The sequence below is a fragment of the Embiotoca jacksoni genome, unplaced genomic scaffold, assembly GCF_022577435.1.
Source record: "Embiotoca jacksoni isolate LCO1_2020_lvr unplaced genomic scaffold, fEmbJac1.0.p SCAF_36, whole genome shotgun sequence".
NCBI classification, from domain to species: Eukaryota; Metazoa; Chordata; class Actinopteri; family Embiotocidae; genus Embiotoca; species Embiotoca jacksoni.
In genome coordinates, this window is record NW_027185388.1 from 3,889,772 (window position 1) to 3,910,115 (window position 20,344).

Here is a 20,344-nt window from a genome sequence, read left to right on the forward strand (position 1 = left end):
TGATAAAAGTGGTTCTGCATTGTTCTAAAGGCTCGTTTATACTGTTAATAGGACTTTGTTTGTGAATATAAATCAGTCATAAGACACACAGTAGACAATTTTATTACATTTTATTAACATTACCAAAATATACTTAAATATAGATAGACAGATAGACAGACAGATAGACAGATAGATAGATAGATACTTTATTAATCCCCAAGGGGAAATGTTTTCGCTACATCAGCATTATAGATGCATACTTACTTTAAAGCATCCAGCATCCTTATATATTAACATGTCTTTAAAGGACCAGTTCCCTCACTTGGTGATATCATCACTATCCATCATAAAATTAGCATTCAAGTCAAACAGGGCTCTTCTGTGATCTGTAGTTAAACATCCTTAAAAGTGTCAGCATTCACCGTGAACATGATTATTTTTTCCATGAAATCAGACGAGGCTGTTCCATCCTCACCAGTCCCTCTCAGGAGGCCGTCGGTACGGTATTCCTAAAAGACTGAAAACATCCTTCTCCGTCGGCGTGGGAAGCGGCGTGCCACCGAACACCTTCAGGCTCCCTCGACGTACCACGTCTTTGTTCAGCGAGTGCTCCGACAGGCTCATACGTTTGGTCTTCGCCATCGCTCTCATGGAGCGGTTGAAGTGTGCCGACCCGGTGAAATACACGATGGCGCACGCGAACTCGTCGTAGGGCACCACGATGACGTCCAGCCTGCGGTGGCGGCGGCCCGGTCCGGGCAGACGGCACACGCCCATGTACTTCTTCTGCTCTCCGTTCTCCTCGTGGCTCACCAGGTCGTCCGTCAAAAACCCTGAGAAAAGAAACCATCGTGTTTTATTTTAGTTTCTCTGAAGGAAAATAAACATGAGAAATGAAGCTCGATGGAAGCTCACCGCTGTCACGGAGGCTCTGTAACACCTTGCTGAAGATGCCCTTGTGGGACCTGCCGTCGGGGTGCGATATGAGCACGTCAACATCTCCGCATGTGGCCTTTCCACGGCGGTAGGAGCCGCACGCCATCGCCACCAGACCCGGGTCGACGGCCAGCGTGGCATCTTTCACCTGCACATACCCAGAAAAACCCCAAATACAGGCTGTCAGCTGTCCTCAAGGGAAGGAAGTTCCCTTGAACTTCTTAGTTTTTAATCTTCCTATCAGTACGGGGTTGTTTGTGTTTTTAAATATTTAGCTGTGCAGTTTTTATTTGGTACCTCGCCTTGTTTTCACTGCGTGCCCCCCCGCCGCCCAACAAGTAAGCTTTTACCTGTTTCCAGCCAAATACTGGGAGGTAGGCTCGCTAAAGCATCACATATTATTTTGACAAGCCTGAGGGAGCACACATGCTTTAGTCATCTATCTCGTGTGTGCGCTCTCTATCTGGCAGCTTCGGGGGGAAAAAGAAAATCCAAGTAATACAATATGAAAACTACTCGCGTCGTACTTGACGCTCTGGAGTGAACAGGTATCTGGCTAACTTAAGATGCAGCAAGTTTCAGGATTTACTTTTCCCCTTTGGGATGCTCCACTTTGTGAGAATACAGTCTGGTTTTCACATTATTGAGCAGTAAAGGAAAGCTGACACAAACTTTTTCCTACTTCAGGGCCTCGGCTTTCCAAATTCGGTTTCGAGGGGGGGGGGTCTTTCCCAAAGATATGTTACCTCTAAGTAAACTAAACACACTGAAGTAGTGAAAGAAGACGGTATTTCAGTCACCAGCGTCGTGACAAATGGAGACGTATTACCACTTTCTCGATGGCGGCCGCTTCTTCTCTGGGCATCCGGTCCAGAAAGTCCTCGTAGTGCTTCAGTCCTATTTTCTGAGTGTTGCTCAGGTGAGCTTTTGTGCGGATGTCCTCCAAAGTGCGAAATCCCTGATCGACAAATGACATTTTTAGGAAAAGTTTTATAGAAAATATGTCTGACATATCAGACATTTACTACTAACTAACATATAAAACTAACAACTATTTATTGAGGGTATTATCTTCTGTGTTTTTACCTGTTGGTACCACAGCTGTGCGGTTTTGGCTCCGGCGCCCCAGATGTTGGTGAAGAGTTCCAACACCGGCACGGCCTCCCCGATGTGATCCAGCTTCCGCAGGTGGCCGCTCTCCATAATCTCATCGATTTTGTCGGCCATGCGTTTTCCTATTCCCGGGATCTGACAAGCTTCCTGAAACCAGTAAAAACAAGTTGTGATTTAAAACAGAAGCTCGATGATCCCGATATGACACCTGAGGCGATATCGGCGTTGGGTTTACCTGATATGATGTGACGGGCTTGTGGTAGCTCTTCAGCGCGTTGACAGCCTTGGAGTAGCTCAGCGCCCTCCACTTGTCCCCCTGGTGCGTGTAGGCCTTCGCCAGCACTTCCAGTTTGTCTGTGATGTGCTTGTTGAAGTTATTACTTTTGGACTGAGACGACTGGGCGCAGACCCAGTTCCCCGAGACGGGCCTCGGAGCCGCGGCGTCCGGACCGGGTCGCGGGCCGGGGTCGGGGGTCTCGTCGGTGGGGTGCTGGCCGGTGAGCAGAGCCTCCAAGTCGTTCTGAGAGACGCCGTCTTCTTCTCCGTGTAACTCTTCTTTGTTGTCCGGGACCGTCTGAGAGAAGGATGTAACGTCAGCAGACTGTTTTTACGTGTTTTTAGATTTCTGACTGAAAAAACCCCAATAAGAAACGTGTAAAACAGTGTTTTACTCTCCTGACCTGGAAACTCAGCACGTCTCCGGGCTCCTCTTGCTCGCTCCGATCCGTCACCGCTTCTACGATTGTTCCTCCGGCAGGTTTCAGACTTGGCGACTCTTCTTTGATATTTTCATGCTTCGAGTCCCTGAGTGGAGAGAACATTTAAAAGATGTTAGATTAGTCATTAAGTTATCGTAAAACACACTTTTGTACAGAAAAAGGACGATCAGCCGACAGAAACACAGAGAACCGCTTTTAGACTTTAATATTGGCTCATAAACCTTTTGGGTAAAAGCAGGCTGTAGCTGTCGACATCCAGCAGCTGTTTCTCAGTGATGCACAAGCTCAACCAGGTGCACTTCACCAGTTGGACACCAGGGGGCACACGGTCCACCTTCAACAGGCGCAGAGCCCTGTCACAGTCCATGGTGTCATCCACCACCACATGAGTGACTCCGGGACGCAGCCAGCTCTCCGTCCGTCCTCCGTTCTGATGGATTTGTCTTTGGAAGATTTGGCTTCTGGCGTTTCCGATTCCAGCCGGCAGCAGGAACACCGTGACGCCGTGAAAAGTGTTTCCTGAGGTGGACGAGGTCACAGTGAGCGAACAGGTTTCATTTATCTGGCATATACTTGGATGTCTCTCTCTTAATCTGTTTTACTCATATCTTTCACTTATTCCCTCTTTAATGCAGACACACATTCAGACTCAATAAGCACCTGTGACATCACAGTCTTCAGGTTTCTTCTTCAGTGGAGGCCCGTCTTTTCCCTGGAGCACTTTGGCCCTTTTAATTTTGGGGAACGCTTTCATGATCCCATGACGAGGCTCCATTCTGACTGAAGAGGGAGGAGTCTGGGGTTCGGGGGGGAGGGGGGCGGCCTGCGGCATAAAGGAAAATTATGAACTTTTCTCCACATCTGCACCCAGAAATCTGAAGCATAAGCTGAATAATAAATGTACACTACAGACGGATTCTCTAACCGCGTTGAACAACGTTATTGTCCTTTTAAAATGTCCCACAATGCAATGCACAACGTATTAATAAGAAAAAAAACAAGCTAACCAACCTTTTGTAAGACAGTATAATATTAGTTCATTTGAATTTCAGGAATATTAATAATTAGGGTCGAGCACCGGATGATGTGAAAGCTCTATTGTAATGCAAAGAATTATTATTAGTCTCCGTAAACAACTGCATTTTTGGCGACTTTAACACGCGTCACTCCTGGCGAACAATTTCGTATTTTAGTGGTGTCTCCAGGGGGCGTGGCCAAATGTGTCCCGCCCCCTAAACTGCAGCCCTACTTCCCCTGACATGCATGAGACAGAGGTGGACATGTGTATCACATCGACTTTCATTTCTGATTTGTGCTCATTGTGCAGGAACCAGTTATAAAAAATATATTGAAATAAAAATTCATGCACATTTAATGTTAACAGCCGACACTCCCTTTTTATTATTTTGTATTTAATGACATGACGGCAGCAGAGAGCTGCAGAAGACACTTTTCTTTTACCGCATATTTTAGGATAAATCAGACTGAACTTTAATAGAAACAAACTTTGCACTTTTAATATTTTGAATCCAGCAGCAGTTTCAGAACTTTAAATTTGATGGAGGTGAAACAAATATTCTAACTTACTGCTGCTGGAGAGAAAAACTGGTGTAAAAATACCAATAATCAGTAAAGATCTGCATTAATCACTCATGTTTATTAAAATAAAAAGTCAGCGTACACATTTCAAAGGTGAAGATGATTTTAGTTAACAGATGTTTGGGTGGATGTCCAGTTAACTGACCAGATGTTTGGGTGGATGTCCAGTTAACTGACCAGATGTTTGGGTGGATGTTCAGTTAACTGACCAGATGTTTGGGTGGATGTCCAGTTAACTGACCAGATGTTTGGGTGGATGTCCAGTTAACTGATCAGATGTTTGGGTGGATGTTCAGTTAACTGATCAGATGTTTGGGTGGATGTCCAGTTAACTGATCAGATGTTTGGGTGGATGTCCAGTTAACTGACCAGATGTTTGGGTGGATGTTCAGTTAACTGACCAGATGTTTGGGTGGATGTTCAGTTAACTGATCAGATGTTTGGGTGGATGTCCAGTTAACTGACCAGATGTTTGGGTGGATGTCCAGTTAACTGATCAGATGTTTGGGTGGATGTTCAGTTAACTGACCAGATGTTTGGGTGGATGTCCAGTTAACTGACCAGATGTTTGGGTGGATGTTCAGTTAACTGATCAGATGTTTGGGTGGATGTTCAGTTAACTGATCAGATGTTTGGGTGGATGTCCAGTTAACTGACCAGATGTTTGGGTGGATGTTCAGTTAACTGACCAGATGTTTGGGTGGATGTCCAGTTAACTGACCAGATGTTTGGGTGGATGTTCAGTTAACTGATCAGATGTTTGGGTGGATGTCCAGTTAACTGACCAGATGTTTGGGTGGATGTTCAGTTAACTGATCAGATGTTTGGGTGGATGTCCAGTTAACTGATCAGATGTTTGGGTGGATGTTCAGTTAGCTGACCAGATGTTTGGGTGGATGTCCAGTTAGCTGACCAGATGTTTGGGTGGATGTTCAGTTAACTGATCAGATGTTTGGGTGGATGTCCAGTTAACTGACCAGATGTTTGGGTGGATGTTCAGTTAACTGATCAGATGTTTGGGTGGATGTCCAGTTAACTGATCAGATGTTTGGGTGGATGTCCAGTTAGCTGACCAGATGTTTGGGTGGATGTTCAGTTAACTGACCAGATGTTTGGGTGGATGTTCAGTTAACTGACCAGATGTTTGGGTGGATGTTCAGTTAACTGACCAGATGTTTGGGTGGATGTCCAGTTAATCCTGCTTCTTTCAAACAGGCTAATAAAAATCCATCCGTGTTTTCAAAATACCGCGTGAGCTAACCACCTTTAGCCTGAGCTACCGTTAGCATTAGTTCGTATTTAGACTGTTTCATTTATCATTTTCAACTCAATATACAAACTCCGTTTAAATTCACTTCAACTCTCCCAAACACAACTGAACGCTTTGAAGCTGAAAACTCTCTAAACTGGAGTATTTTATTTTCTTACCCCTTTTGGGACGGAACCACACAGACCGGAAACACGGCGGAGGAAGGGGACACCGGTCAGTTCAAAATGTTCAACTTCCGGGTCAATTACTCGGTTTGTTTTTTGTTTAACATGTAACAAATCATATAACACATTTACATATCCCGTTGTGATGTAAATAACAGTTGTACTAATAATGTTTGACCAGTTCTGTAAACAATTGTGTTGTTTAATTTCCGTTTTGACCACGGTTGCTGTGGTGACGGGTTGAGTCCGGAAGTGCCTTAAACAAACATTTTTCTGGAAACATGGCTGTTCAAAGCTGGTTTGATGTCCTGAAATCATCAAAGAAAACGGCGCTGATACACGACGGTGAGTACCGCGAAGTGAACCGGTTTTTAACCGGAAGGAGTCACTTCTGTCGCCTCACCAGAGCTCGTTTCGTTTTGTTGACTTGAAGTAGTTTAACTTCAGCTTTTAGCAACTTTAGCTTTTCCAGCTAACAGCAGTGTTAGTACGCAAGAAGCAGGTGGCACATCTGGTCTTGTAATTATTGTGTACAACATAAAAACACGTCCAATAAAAGACGTTTTATGCCCTAAATGAATGATTTCCTGCTCTCTGTGTTTCCTAACTGTCCTGACATGGACTCTTTCAATAATTGAATCCATACTTACCTCCTGTATATAACTACAAACAGTTGGTTTTATTTGGAAAACGATTTATCCCAATTATCTTGTTTTAGTACTGAAACTAGTCTGTTTGTTTTTGTTAAAAAATACAAACACATTCTGGTTTAGTTGTAATTTGTGTCCTTTATGTCTCCAAACTGAACCTCCAGGAAAACGGAAGATCCACTACCTGTTCACAGATGGAAAGGAAATGTCAGAAGAGTACGACCTGAAGACCGACGAGCTCCTCGGTAAGCGAAACAAACTGTAGAGTTTTACACAGCTTCATTTGTAACTTATCGAAGTTATCAAACTTTTTTTTGTACATTTCAGTGCGAAAGTGGCGCCAGAAAGGGACGTTTGGAGTCGCGGGTCAGTGGGAGCTGGAGGTCGGAGAGCCGCTCGGGAACCCCGTCGCCTCTCTGGACTCTGATGTGATCAAGGAGAACTGCTCCAATGTGGGTTTTTTATGTTTTCGATTGACATTTGAATCCTTGGAGATGCATAATTGATTTGTTTGTTCTTTTATCCGTGTTTTTTCTTTTTTTTCAGCCTGTGTTTATGCGCAAAGACACAAAGACGAGCTTCCAGTGGAGAATCCGCAACCTCTGCTTCCCCAAAGACGTCTTCAGTGTTTCAGTGGAGCCTTCGGAGAGATGCGTCGTCATAAAAACCTCAAACAAAAAGTAGCTGTGCAGCGGATGACCATCTTTTCCATTCCTGTGTTGTCCACTTGTTGCATGCAGTCCTCACGTCCTGCCTATAGATGGCACTGTTTACAATACATTACATGCTGCTGGATCAGTGACATCCTCTCCACGTCCTCACAGGTATTATAAGAAGTTCAGTATTCCTGATCTGGATCGAAGTCAGCTGCCGTTGGACGGCGCCGCGCTCAGCTTCACTCACGCCAACAACACCTTGATAGTCAGCGTAAGTCTGACAAATTAATTCATCTTGTAGTGTACATTTTGAGTTGCCTAATGAGTCAGAATATAACAATGTCAGAATGAAACTCTTATTTCCTAGAAATGAGTGTTGAATGCACATTTTTTTTATTTTCACACATCCAAAGAAAATCCAGAAAGTCTCCCCCTCACTCGCAGAAGATACATTCAACCTATATTACTTTTTTTAAATTGATATTCTACTCATTTTTAATTATTTTTCATGCTCATGATAATTGCTCTATTTTTATTGTTCCTTCAACATGATCACGGTGAACGATGTGTGCACGGAGAACGTCATTATTCCTCCTCTCTCTCTCTCTCTCTCTCTCTCTTGTCCAGTACAAGAAACCCAGCGAGGTCTTGGCCGTGGAGGAGGAGCTGCTGGGGGAGGTGAAGAAGCTGAAGGGAACCACCGGAGGGGACGGTGACTGCAAAACGCAGTGACTTCTGCCTGTGTGATGGTTCTGGGTTTCATTTAGAGCAGAACCTCTCGCAGCGTCACACGTGAGCTCTCGTTTCTCTTCTTCGTCACCGGATCGCTTCGTTAAGACTCTCAGTGCCTCGACAGCAGTTTAATTCGGGTCCATTTACTGGAGTTATTAGTGTTGAAATGTGTCCAGTCGTTTATATTTTATACAGACATATTCAATTAAAAACAAATATATCACATTTTGCAGTCTTACAACTAGATTTATTAACTTTTCCCTTCTAATTATTTCTTTGACACATAAATGAGTTTGATTATTTTTTAATTGTACCACAACTGTGTATGAAGTTTTTGTTCTTGTTACCGAAGGAGCAGTTTTGATGGGGGTCACGTCACCCAGCAGCCTCCTCTCATTCATGTCCTTGTAAAACACTCTAAACACACAATGCTTCATGCCTGTTCGTTCCGAGGTCACAAGCACGAGGACGTCCCGTTTGTGTTGACTGAATGGCCTCATGTTCCTTGCATGTAGCGGGCCACCCTGAAAGCCATTACTGAACCCGGCGTCGGCGTTTCCCGTTACAACAGAGAGCCGCTCGGACTTAGTGGCGAAAAGACAGGTCAGAAATAGATGCAAGTTTAGTTTGAAAAGAAATAGGAATGGACATTTTACATTTTACATCCATATATATATATATATATATAGATAGATATATATGTTTTATATATATATATATTTATATGTTTTATATATATATATTTATATATATATTTATATATATATTTATACATATTTTTGTATTTACAGTGTATGACGTGCGCAAAAGAAAAATAATAAAGCTGGATATTTATCTACTTTTTCACCAAATTCAATAAATAAAAAAACAAACAAACCTCTGTCCAGTCAGAAATACTTAGACAGTGGATTAAAAAAAAGAAAAAAAGAGCAGCGCTGTTAGAATGAGACAATGGCATTTAAATTTAGATGGTTTCAGCCTTTTGTGATTCCTTGCATTTTTTTACCACTTGTCCAAACCCAGAGAGAGCAAGTGCAAAAAGGCAGCGACAAAACCACAGGTCTCTGTCGCCATTGTGCTTTGTCTTCTTCCAGAGGGAAAGAACAGGAATACAAGAAAACATTATGAAGCCAGTTGGCCTCCATTGTTCTGGGAATTCTTCTGAGGGACTTGTTAAATGTGTTTTTTTGAATTCTCTGATATGACAAAAATGTGACCGTTTTAAGGCTTTAAAGAGCTGCCGTGTTGATTCTAACAGCATTAAACATAACAAAAGTTTCTGTTGTTGAGTAAGTAAATCTAAAATGTTCATTCAGGGTTTTTTTCTTTAATACTTCACTGTCTTCTGCTGTCAAAACAAATTCCCGCGGCAGCAAACAGCAACTAACAAATTGGCCGTCCAGCTCGAGCTTTGTGAGAGCAGCCGAGCGCCTCTGTTCAGGGTCTTCTTCCTCCCCTGTCATTTGGCCTCTGATGGTCATGCTCAACTGCTTCTGGGAAGAGGGCTTCTTTTCTGCCTCCCTTTCATTCCCGAATGCCTCTTCCCAGCCATTCCCCCTCTTTCAGTCGATGCCACAGTTTGCCACACAGGCCCTGGGTGCTTTTTTTTTTTCTGCAGCCCCTCGGCTCCCTCTCCCCTCCGAACCCCCTCACCCCTCCCTGTGTGACTGGCTTCTTTTTGATAACTGACCCCTCCTCGTGTTATTATTCGAACCCACTATTGTATAACATGCCCTTTTATATGAGCTTTCACAAAGGGCCCATTTGATCAGAGGGTTACGGTGTGCGATCGTGAGAAATGCAACTACATGGTGGTAACCTTTGTTTGGGCCAAAATGGTGGGCTGACCTCATCGCTTTTAATGCATAGCTTGGGCCATTCAGGCCCAAGTCTCACTTGCTGAGCACATTGAATTCAGTAGCCTGTCACAGATATTGCCCCTCAGTTATCTGGGTCTCCAGCTTGAAGGAGGAGGAGGAGGGAAAAAAAAAAAAAAAACAACAGTTTTTGGGGGCGACCAACATTGTATGCGAGCTTCCCGTCCCAAAACAACCAGCAGAGAAAAGCCACAGAGCTTGGGAACTGATTCCTTAGTGGTTTTAATATACACTCTACAATAAATATCTCCATCATTTGATGTAATTTACATTTTTACAGTAAAAATATATTCATATATGTAGAAAAAAAAAAAACAGGTTACATGTTCTCCAAAAAAAAAAAAGGCCTCCTAAAGGCAAGATAGCATGTCCACTGAGGCTCAGATGCTGTAACCACAGATAGCTGCCATGTCTAGCTTCATCGTACACATTTCTCTTTTGAAACATTCTTTATTGCTGAGCTGGTTAACTTCTAACCAAAAGTTTTCATTCTTGACATTATTCTTGAGCTCTTTCAGTAACTTTAAATGCCCCCCTGATTTAATAAGAAAAAGAAAAGTCCTCCCTACAGATTAGATAGTCAATGTTTACATACAATCCAGTTACACAGAATTACATAATGAGTCCACAAATGAGGCAAAACGTGTATGGGCACTTGACTGTGAAAGTTAATCTCGCTCTGAGCACTTGTTCTGTGTTGCAGTGGTTCTTCTGTGCTGGTTCCGTCCACGGTTCTCCCTCAGCGGGTTTGGGTCCTCAGCGTCGCCCCGAGCGCTGCTGATGGGAATGTTTAGTCCGCTTGCTGAAAGCGTGCGCGGGGACGGGCAGAGGGAGCACGTCGAACGGCCTCCTCTCGCTTAGCAAGTGGCCCCTGGGCAGACGCTTCATGAAGTGGGCCTCCCTCTGGTGCTGCTTGGTCCGGGAGGCCTTCCTCGGGCGGCCCTTGCGTGTGAAAGCCATGTACCAGCCCTCGTACTTGGCGTTCTGCAGCGCCGTGTAGTTGTTTTCCAGAACAATCTCGGTGAAGATGCAGTCTTTGCCTCGTCCTTTCCGCTGGGAAACAAGAAAGCGGGGAGAAGTTGAGAGAGTTTGGACGACGTCCAAGGAAGTGGAAACATCATCTTTAATTCCAGACAATCAAATAGTCTTTGAAACCTTCGGAGGGCTGCTCACACAAATCTCAAAATCTAATTTGTTCTGGCTTTTGAAATGTGTCTCAACAATGTGTCGCCATAAGCTGTAAATCTGGAATAACATTTCCCAGAAACAGACAAACTTCAAGATGTGGCTGCAGTCTCATGCAGCCGCAGAACGATGAATTCCAGATTACCTTGCCAATCAGCTTCCCCCTCTTGTTCATACATATGTAGTATCCTGTCTTCACCCCTTTAATGCGGATGCGACTTCCAAAAGAGTCGGTCTCCACTTCCAGTTTAGCTGCACAGACAAAACACATCACAAACAATGAGATGACGGTGATGATGTCACAGAGTCCACTTTCCTCTGAGTGTGTTCTTCACGTACGGCAGAGACTGAATTAAAGTGCATCACCTCATCATTAAACAGCATTAAATTGTCCTGAAAGGATCTTAACCAGGCAGCCAGCAGTCCTCAAGATGACATAAATTCCCTCTTAACCCCTTTTTTTTTGGGATCCGGCAGTCGCCTCTTAACAAAGCGTACAAGCCGTCCAAAATAGCATCAAATGATAGTGATTTCGCGCGGCGTGATTGTTTGTGAATGTCTGTAAATGCCGTGCGGTGATGCAGCTCAGACCGGGGGGATAAAGGAGAGTGAGAACACTGCGGTCGGGGAACCAGCCACAAGCACAGAGCAACGGTCAGATCTGGGCCAGTTACAAGAGTGACACCCACTTAGGATGTGTAGCCAGTTGTGTGCACGACCGACTCCCTCTCTGTGAATGTCGAGTCGAGGCAAAGAAAATCGAAAAGACAAAAAGTGCACCCAGGGAGAGGGAAAGGTTTAAAGTGAAGATGCTGACTTCACCGCTGCTTATAAATTGAGTCATACATTGAGTTGTAAAGCAATGAAAATTCCTCATAAAGTCAGTGTCCAAGAAAGCAGGCGGCCGGCAGAGAGGTGGATGGATGGTTGGTGGCTGCGGTGGAAAGATGGCCAGACACAGAAACCCTCTGGTGACAGGAACTATGCCCCCTTTAACTTTAAGGCAGTTTTTTGGTGTTTTTTTTTTCTCTGCTAAAAGTAAAGAAAAACGTCCCTGCTGAAGTCCATCAGCAGGTGTCAAGGACTTTCTGGACCACCAGCACGCTGCAGTAATAAATAATCTGCATGAGGCCATAAAAGATGGCAACCCCGATGCCACTAACGATGTTGACTATTGCTACTATCCTGTTTCTCCTGGCTCCGACTGTTTTTCCTGCCGGCTGCCAAAAACGACAGAATTTATTCTGCCTTTCAACACCGCCCCGCGCGCCATTGAATTTATACAATTCCCGTGTTTGTAAGGTGAACATGTTTCGCATTTTACTGTTTTCAGGAGGTTTTAAAAGCATTGAAATGTAGGAAAAGGATGGCCTTTAGCTGTCACGGGCTTTGATTGATCTGGGCCATAACGCCGGCTTCAAGTTAAGTGCTTTCCCTGACTACATTAACATATGTTGTTGAGCTGCTTATTTATTACATATAAAAACGACATGCAGTCTGATTATGTTGTTGCATACGTCAGAGAGGAAGGTTAACCCAGGATGTTCAGTCAAATGTGTAGAAGGTAAATTCCGTGACGTGTCCTCGTGATATTTTGCACGTACCTCTCATCAATTAACTTAAAAGTGGTTAAATGTTAAGTTTTTTTTCTTTTTTGTAAATTCTGGCTTTGGTGGTTCTGACCCACATTCCTCCCCGCCGGTCCCGTCCACAGCTCATTCGGTTCCTACCGTGCACCGCCCCGTCGTCTCCGTTGGCGTTGACCCGCTTGTTGGCCAGAACCTGGACGTGTTTCCCGCTGGTGCGGCTGTACAGCTGGTAGGTTCGGGTCAGCCTGCGGCTCGTCCGGTCCGACAGCCGGCTCTGCTCGGTGACATGGTGCTTGAAGTTAGGAGGAGACTGCACAGTGTTCTGCCGGACAATATAGGAAACACATGTCACGTCACATATGAGATTAGTTGTTTTTAATGCTGCAGAATTTTACTTGACTGCAAATGAGCGAACTGTGAGCAGGCTGTCAGTCAAACGGCCAAAGGCCCTTCACGCCGTTCATTCATCATATTTAAATACAGCAGCCTGCTTTGTGTTCTTTCATTTATTTGTGTTTTGGAGATGCTTTCAAGGAACCCGGTGGATGACATTTCCCTCTGATGCTGATGCTCTTTCAACCCCTTCATGGGTTCTCTTCCTTTTTTCTTTTTTTCTTCTCCTTCTCCTCATTTCAGCCGCTCTCCGTCCACATATGTTTTAACAATTACCTTTTAGGCTGCAGCTTACCTCTTTTCAAGATGTTTGAATTGTTGCCAATTGCCATAGCACTCATAATAAAATGTTTTCATTGTTATTGCAGCCTATTGCAGAAGTAAAAACGGCGGGCTATGAGCCGCATAAGCAGAGTTCCTGATACCTGTTAAGTTTTACTTACATTAATTAGCCAGTAGAACTTCATGCAACATTAGAGTTTTTATTATATTTTATTAAAGTGAAAACGTGAGTTACCTGTGCGTAAAAGCAAAGCGCCGTGAACTGAAGTAGCCTGCAGCAAAAAAAGACAAAAAAAGAAAGCAAAATTAAAAGGTCCAACCTGTTGCTGGAATTTATTGAGGTACACAGACAGCCGCGTTGCGTTGACATGTCTTTACTTACAGATAACCTAACCTCGATGTTCTCAGCCTCATCCTGTAATAGTTCAAATATTGCTTCATGAATACTCCACTGATTCGGTGCTGGAAGCTCTAGGAAATAAAGTTCCTCCTGATGGGGATTTCAGCTCCGTTTTGTTCCCTCTCTTGTTACACATGGAAAGTGATACGCGGGACAATTAAGAGATCCAAAACTGTCACGAGTCCCATGCAGGTATCAGGATCCGCTCTCCTCTCTACTGACAGAATCAAAAAGTTGGGACGGTTTGAAGGCGTTGCGTTGCTATTCCAAACGTAGAAGTCGCTGTCACCAAAGCACCTCCATCAAATCCTCCTCGTGTCATGGAGTTAATCAAAGATGAAGCTTTAAAGTAGAAATCAATCCCCCTGGATTTGCTCTGACACTGAAGGTTTTCTTTTTAGTTTTACGCACGCATCAGCGCGAATATGTGAAATTCCTAAAAAAAAGAAGTGATTAATCAAAAAAGAAAAAAGAAAAAGGTTGAATGACTCGCGAGTAGCAACTCGGCTGTTTGTTCGAAAAGTTGAAGCGACGTTGCCACAGCTGTGTCTCGAAGATGCGCGGAGAGCGAAGCGCCAACGTCAACCTTCCTCCCACACGTGTGTTTCTTGTGGTCGCCTCCAGTCCGCATACAGCATCTGTCTCCCTCCACATTTAAATACTTTAACTTGCGGGAAAGTCAATATCCTCGGCGAGAGCAGGCGGAGCGATCCGGCTGGAGCCAAGTTGAAACTGAATACTTGTTAAGACACTTAGCCTGCAACTAGTTTCCTGCAAATCGTATAAACATTACATCCATCAGTAAGATGAATGTATAATCAAACACTCTATAAGATGAAAAATATAATGAAGTTAACTTATTTTGTGGTTAAAAAGCAGGTTAGATGCACAAAAGAAATCTGATATCAGCATGCCCCTAAAGATCTTTTAATCATTTATTCACAATCATTCACATTAATGTCATTCATGCACACGTCATGATATCACTGGATCATCATGTAAAATCACAGAACACTTTGTTTTCTATCAGCAGAAATGTCCCCTTGGAAAACTTCCCTGGCATGTACTTAAGAAAATCTACAGTTACATTAACTTATTCCCCGACTGCAGGTTAGAGGTTGTTTGTCCCCCAGGACCCTCCTCCATGTACTTTTTCATCCTACATATGTAAGTAATATGTATTCCATGTGAACACATGACACACAATGGTTTTCACATAACATCTGAAGCCTTCGCCGTGGATACAAATGCTCTCTCGCCCACAATCACTCTTCCAAAACGTTTCACAGTCCGGGTTTGGTTTTGAGAGGTGGGTCCTGGTTCTGGTGTGCTACCCTCCCCGCAGGGCTTCATGCAATACATCAAACAACCGTGCAGTAATTATTCTTTGTGACAACAGAGCAGCTCGATGAAAAGGGACAATTGTAATTTGGGAATGTTTTAAATGTCAGGAATTGACTTTAAGTTTGAACAACTGACAATCTTTTAATCTGGTACGTAAAGAAACTGGTTGTAAACATCTTTTTCCTTGTAGATTAAATCTATTTTTGGATATCCACATGTCCACTGAGGCAGGTTTTGTTTGCTTTCAAAAATTAAAAGAGAATTTTAAATTAAAAGCGTGAGTTTTGTAGGATGCCCATTTAATTTCTATAACTTCAGATAAGCTTTGGCACATATTTGCTCTGTAGAGTTTAACCGCCATCTCATCAGGAAGGAAAGTCAACATGGAGAACAAGTGGGAGAAACAATTATGTCAACAAAAACTGTTTTAATGAGCATATGAGAGTTTGAGTATTGTTTTAAACACAAAGCTCTCCTCTAACTTTAGTCATGTGAAAAAGAAAGAAGACATGTTAGATGCTGCCTTCACTGCTCTGCTGTCTGCAGATGAAACATTAATCACAAATTGAAAAATGTCTTGACTGAACACACCTTTAAATGTCTCCTGTATATTTAAACCCTCAACGACACCATCGAGTGAGAAACTTTAAATCAGAAGAGACCGTGAAGGTTTACCGACTCCAAGCCTCAAATCGGATTAAAATCTTAATGAGCCAAAACAGGGTTCTGGACTCGGACTCTTACCTGTGAGACTTTTATGAACGCGGGCCCACGTTCTGTGTGCGAAACTTTTGCACCTTTCACACAGAGCAGTAAAATACAATACATATATAATTATGGGAGTTTGGTCAATGTCTTAGTTGTAAATCAGTCATTTTAGCCAATGTGGGGGATTTAGAGGGTGAAAATGGACGGCCTTATTAGTTCCAGCGGGACGCTGCAACAAGTGATTTTGCCACCTGGAACAATTCAGCACTTTGTTCTTTCATATTTTGACCCCTGTGAAGCAATGATTGCACATCCTGATATGAAATCCACATGCATGATAATTACAGCGACCACACAATGACTCATCAGGAGTGAATGTGTGACTGTCTGAACCCGCAGATCAGTTCGCTCACAGGTCATTTAAAGAAAATCTGATTAAGAAGGGAAGGCGAGCTGGAGTCCCAGACTGTGTGTGTGTGTGTGTGTGTGTGTGTGTGTGTGTGTGTGTGTGTGTGTGTGTGTGTGTGTGTGTGTGTGTTTAAAACCCACTGTAGCAGCTCTACTGTACATAACTCACTCTAAAGTTTCTGTTTTAAGGGATGGGGAGAATACACACTTTTATTCTGGAGCTGGATTTAATATTGTATTTTAATATCTAAATGTTAGCACTGGGTGAGTGAATTTAATTGGATTCTACTGACTAAAGTTCGTTACGCAAATCATGAATACTAATGAATAGATATAATATGTTGTTGTTTAATCCCATTGACATCCATCTCAGCAGTGTTTCATTCAAGATTCGCAATGAACTCCTCTGACACGTTCATGTCAACGTTGCCGACCCTCCGGACAGGCAGCCGAGTCTCGTATTCTGGCGAACGCGACACTAATTCAATACAACATGGCTCGTATTGTCCTTCAGATACTTTCCAGCTTGTGTCTTTGTCCACTCTTAGGTGAGCCAAGACCAGACAATGACAGAAGTTCAGCACTTTAACTGCTGAAAGCTGTCGACAGCATTTCCCACATTTCCAGGGTTAGTTGACTAAAAAGAGCCGGAGGGGGAATCTGAGCAGAATTCAAACCACTTTGTGCACAGAGTGTTCTGTGATTGTGAGTATTTGACTTGGCTTTGTTTGGCTGGGATTCTATAAGATCTGGGCTTTATTGTTCCTGTAATTAATCACATTGTTTGTGTGGCGGTCAAGTGTGAAAGGATCAAATAGCTTTGATAAAAGTTCTCGAGAGAAAAAAAGACGGGAAAATTAGAATTTATTTCTTTCGTTTGGAAAAAAAAAGAAGAAGGAATTCTTCAAGGAATAGTTCAACATTTTGGAGAATTCACACATCTGTTTTTTGCCCAGAATAAAAGAAGAGAACACGTTTCTCTGTGTTTTAAATGTAATACCGTCAGTTCCCACTAGAGGCGATGTGCCTGCTGAAACTGTCCCTGTCATAAAGCTTCAGTGTTGTACAGCTTAAACAAATAAGATGTCATGTTTGAATTGGTGAGCTTCAGTTTTAGCTGTGATACATTATAGTCTGGAAACGCTGCTCCTACGAAGGTTCAGCCCTCCGCAGGACCGACCAATCGGAGGCCAGCTGAGGTGGTCGAGTGTGATGATGTTGGAGTCGAGGGTTTCTTTTAAACTGCAGTTTTGATGCGAACAGTCAAAATATGGAGGAATTAAAGTCGGAGTCAGCAGCAATGAGTTACTGACATGGTGTCGTGCTCTGTTTTCCCTCGGGGGCGGAGCTCCGCTGTTCACGTCGGGGGCGGAGCTCAGCTGTTCAAGTGGGGGCGGAGCTCCGCTGTTTGTGGTGGTCGATGTCGGTTGGTTTGAAAGTTGCTCCGATAGTTTGAAAACTAGGATGCAACTATGAGCAACCTCCATTTGCACGGCGGTCAGAACCAACGACGGAAGTTGAGTCTGTGACAGCAGGTTTCTTTAGAGGTGCTGATAGGAACGTTTTCTGTGTTTCTTTAACATTCGGACGCAGCCGGGCTCCTGGTTTCTTTCTCTTCGCTCCTGGTTTCTTTCTCTTCGCTCCTGGTTTCTTTCTCTTCGCTCCTGGTTTCTTTCTCTTCGCTCCTGGTTTCTTTCTCTTCGCTCCTGGTTTCTTTCTCTTCGCTCCTGGTTTCTTTCTCTTCGCTCCTGGTTTCTTTCTCTTCGCTCCTGGTTTCTTTCTCTTCGCTCCTGGTTTCCCTTTTTAATGCCAAGCTAATATAACTGGCTGCTAGCCGCAGTCTCCTATTGAGTGAACAGACGTGTGATTGGTTTAAATCTTCTCATCCAACTTCTGACAAGAAAACGAATCAGCGTTTATCCCAAAATGTCGAACTGCTCCTTTAACTAATCACAACATCTGAGTCTCAGCTAGTTTTTTCTTCTTTTTTTTTTTTTAAACCTGACGGAGAACATTTGTTGCGGTGCCGTTCGGTCCGAACATCTCTTACATTTCACAGCAGTCGACCGCAGTCACGTACAATTTAGAAACAACTCCGTCTCCGCAAACACAAACGACGGTTGGACCGGGCGACCTGTCAGACGGGTTCGGCTGAAAGTTGTCCAGGCTGAACATAAAAGGTTCCTTCTGAAAGCGGATCAAAAGCTATCATTTTTTATTCTGCTCGGTTACATACCGACCTGTCTGCTGCCTCACTCCCAAGATTCTCTGGTGACCAGCTTTTCTGGCCTCCTAATGATTTTGAGAAGAGTTGACGCCGGTCCAAGCTTTGCCCCGGATCTCCTTTTGCCTTTTTTCTGTTCGCCTCCCAATGCTGCTTTTCTCATTTGGATCACAGTTTTCTGAAACGAAGCGTCGGTATCAGAGGGTGAGGAACAAAGACGGCGATCGCTGGACGCTATGAAGAAAAAAAAAATTAGAGAGAGGAACCTTTTTGGCAAACATGCACGTTGGTTATTCTTAGAAGAGGAGTGACTGAATGTCTGAAAAGGCCGAGCAGACTACCGTTCACTGAGCGGTATTATTCCTCCCGGCTAATGCGAGACATAAAAATACACACTCTTGCGTAAGTCAGCGCCAATGGAAAGGTAGACACCATGGACGGAGAGAAAAAACAGAGCCGGAGCGTTTGGGTGGAAAGAAAATGTGAGATGCTGTGATTCACTCGGTGTCATCCGCTGGCCGCGTCGCTCGCTGCCCAAAACCTCAGCAGATTTTCAGAAGAACAACTCCCCGACCACCTGCTGTAATTACGCACCGCCGCGTCGTCGCAACAACGTCGACCACATAATGAACCTGGAACCGCTTCACCGCAACCGCGACTCACCTTCAGCCGGCTCCACGACATCGCTGCTGCTGGATGACACACAGGATTAGAAAGTAATGAAATTAAACACTTCGTTTTCTGCATTTACATTCAAATCTAATCCGACAACTGGCAGTTGATTACCTGGTGAAACATTTATAAACCACTAAAATGAACCGTTTTGTTTTGGTTTTTTTAGGTTGGGGGTGTTTGCAGTTGCATTGTCCTCATAACTCTTAAACTCATAAAAATTAACCCTCCAGTCGACCATTTGACCTTCGACCTTCTAGAAAATGGCTGCGTTGGGAAATCTGGACCAAAATGTCTCTCTTAACAACTTGTTTAGCAGACTTGTTAAAAAATCAAACCCCGTTTCTCTCCTAACTTCTGTGTGACCTGTCAGTCACCTTCGACCGGATCAAACAATGCACGATGCACTTTAGATGATTTTAATCCCCCAAAGTTGACAAATAATTTGCAATTAATCCCATCATAACCATTGAACATGTTGTAATCTGAGTCTTTGGGGGACCCTTGGTGTCCAGTTGTTAATCCAGATGTGCTCGCCTTCATTCACATGATTGTTTATTATTTTTTTAATATGACTTACAAAAACATTTTGAACAGACCTGATGGTTTATTAACGACTTGTTTACATTATTAACTGCATACTTGATGTTTATAACGCTTTACTTACTGACATGTATTACAGCTGACATCTTGGTTAATTGCCGTTCATTAATGTTTTACACTATTTCTTAACTAACATTTATAAATGAATACTTATTATTTGTTGCACTTTTCAATTGTAACTGCATACCTGATGGTTTATTATTAAGTGAGAAACTTTATTAATGTCTTGCCACTATCTACATTTTCAACGGCATTCATTAATGAGTAAATTGTTAATTATCAGCCTGAAAGCCTTCCAGTTTGAACAATGACTTCCTGCAGAGTTTCACTGAGACTTTTCTCTGCATGAGGAGACGTGTTGGAGTCACAAGCGTTCTGTCAACACGTTCTTCACGCAGAGGTGTCGTATATTTCTGGGATGTCCTGAAGTATCCGTTTTGTTTTTCTTCAAATAGAATTAGACGGGAGGATATCTGCTGTCGTCCAACCAAAACAAGAAAATAACTGAGTTGTTGCTGCCATGAATCTCTTTTTTCTGCAGAGATCTTGTGAGTTTTATTATTAAAAAAAAAAAAAAAATTCACATGTGAGAAATGAAACTCTTCGTGCTGGAAAGACATCGTGTGACGGGCAGTAATCGTCCTGCTGCCATTAAACTGACGTAGAAAGCTTTCTGTCTACCTTTCAGCCTCTCCGAGCAGCTCAGTCACACACTGATGATTCGGTGTGTGTGTGTGTGTGTGTGTGTGTGTGTGTGTGTGTGTGTGTGTGTGTGTGTGTGTGTCCCACTGCCAGAGCCTGAGAAAATTGTCACAGTGAGAAAATTTGGAAAATCAAG

At 43.4% G+C, this 20,344-nt stretch overlaps 3 protein-coding genes across 5 annotated transcripts; 1 reads left to right on the forward strand and 2 right to left on the reverse strand.

Annotated features, from left to right (window-relative positions):
* Positions 1-95: 95 nt before the first annotated feature.
* poll (polymerase (DNA directed), lambda) lies at positions 96-5,819 on the reverse strand. Of its 2 annotated transcripts, none has more exons than XM_069165910.1 (9): positions 5,778-5,819; positions 3,411-3,573; positions 2,972-3,269; positions 2,712-2,835; positions 2,267-2,605; positions 2,005-2,178; positions 1,751-1,876; positions 898-1,066; positions 96-815 (listed from the first exon to the last, which is right to left on the reverse strand). In XM_069165910.1, exons 2-9 carry the CDS (start codon positions 3,523-3,525, stop codon positions 454-456), a joined length of 1,707 nt encoding a protein of 568 aa, XP_069022011.1. In that variant the 5' UTR covers positions 3,526-3,573; positions 5,778-5,819; the 3' UTR covers positions 96-453. The 2 variants fall into 2 exon arrangements, with proteins under 2 accessions (XP_069022011.1, XP_069022009.1); XM_069165908.1 differs by having other exon boundaries at positions 1,748-1,876.
* dpcd (deleted in primary ciliary dyskinesia homolog (mouse)) lies at positions 5,817-9,099 on the forward strand. The gene is made up of 6 exons (XM_069165913.1): positions 5,817-6,128; positions 6,598-6,678; positions 6,761-6,885; positions 6,980-7,113; positions 7,258-7,360; positions 7,717-9,099. Exons 1-6 carry the CDS (start codon positions 6,065-6,067, stop codon positions 7,819-7,821), a joined length of 612 nt encoding a protein of 203 aa, XP_069022014.1. The 5' UTR covers positions 5,817-6,064; the 3' UTR covers positions 7,822-9,099.
* An 890-nt stretch (positions 9,100-9,989) lies between these two features.
* On the reverse strand, positions 9,990-14,250 carry fgf8b (fibroblast growth factor 8b). 2 transcript variants are annotated; one of them, XM_069165912.1, is made up of 5 exons: positions 13,530-14,250; positions 13,383-13,419; positions 12,614-12,794; positions 11,029-11,135; positions 9,990-10,751 (listed from the first exon to the last, which is right to left on the reverse strand). In XM_069165912.1, exons 1-5 carry the CDS (start codon positions 13,586-13,588, stop codon positions 10,455-10,457), a joined length of 681 nt encoding a protein of 226 aa, XP_069022013.1. In that variant the 5' UTR covers positions 13,589-14,250; the 3' UTR covers positions 9,990-10,454. The 2 variants fall into 2 exon arrangements, with proteins under 2 accessions (XP_069022013.1, XP_069022012.1); XM_069165911.1 differs by having other exon boundaries at positions 13,383-13,531.
* Positions 14,251-20,344: the final 6,094 nt, after the last annotated feature.

Bases quoted from the DNA above. Each gene is read 5' to 3' on its own strand.
- poll (XM_069165908.1), bottom strand. From the start codon at position 3,525: ATGGAGCCTCGTCATGGGATCATGAAAGCGTTCCCCAAAATTAAAAGG. The intron at 1,067-1,747 runs GTAATACGTCTC...GGGTATGTGCAG, and splicing joins CGGCCGCCATCGAGAAAGTG to GTGAAAGATGCCACGCTGGC. The intron at 816-897 runs GTGAGCTTCCAT...TTCTTTTCTCAG, and splicing joins ACAGAGCCTCCGTGACAGCG to GGTTTTTGACGGACGACCTG.
- dpcd (XM_069165913.1), top strand. From the start codon at position 6,065: ATGGCTGTTCAAAGCTGGTTTGATGTCCTGAAATCATCAAAGAAAACG. The intron at 6,129-6,597 runs GTGAGTACCGCG...CTGAACCTCCAG, and splicing joins AACGGCGCTGATACACGACG to GAAAACGGAAGATCCACTAC. The intron at 7,114-7,257 runs GTAGCTGTGCAG...ACGTCCTCACAG, and splicing joins ATAAAAACCTCAAACAAAAA to GTATTATAAGAAGTTCAGTA.
- fgf8b (XM_069165911.1), bottom strand. From the start codon at position 13,517: ATGTCAACGCAACGCGGCTGTCTGTGTACCTCAATAAATTCCAGCAAC. The intron at 12,795-13,382 runs GTAACTCACGTT...ATTGTCCGGCAG, and splicing joins CGCTTTGCTTTTACGCACAG to AACACTGTGCAGTCTCCTCC. The intron at 11,136-12,613 runs GTAGGAACCGAA...TTGTCTGTGCAG, and splicing joins AGACGACGGGGCGGTGCACG to CTAAACTGGAAGTGGAGACC.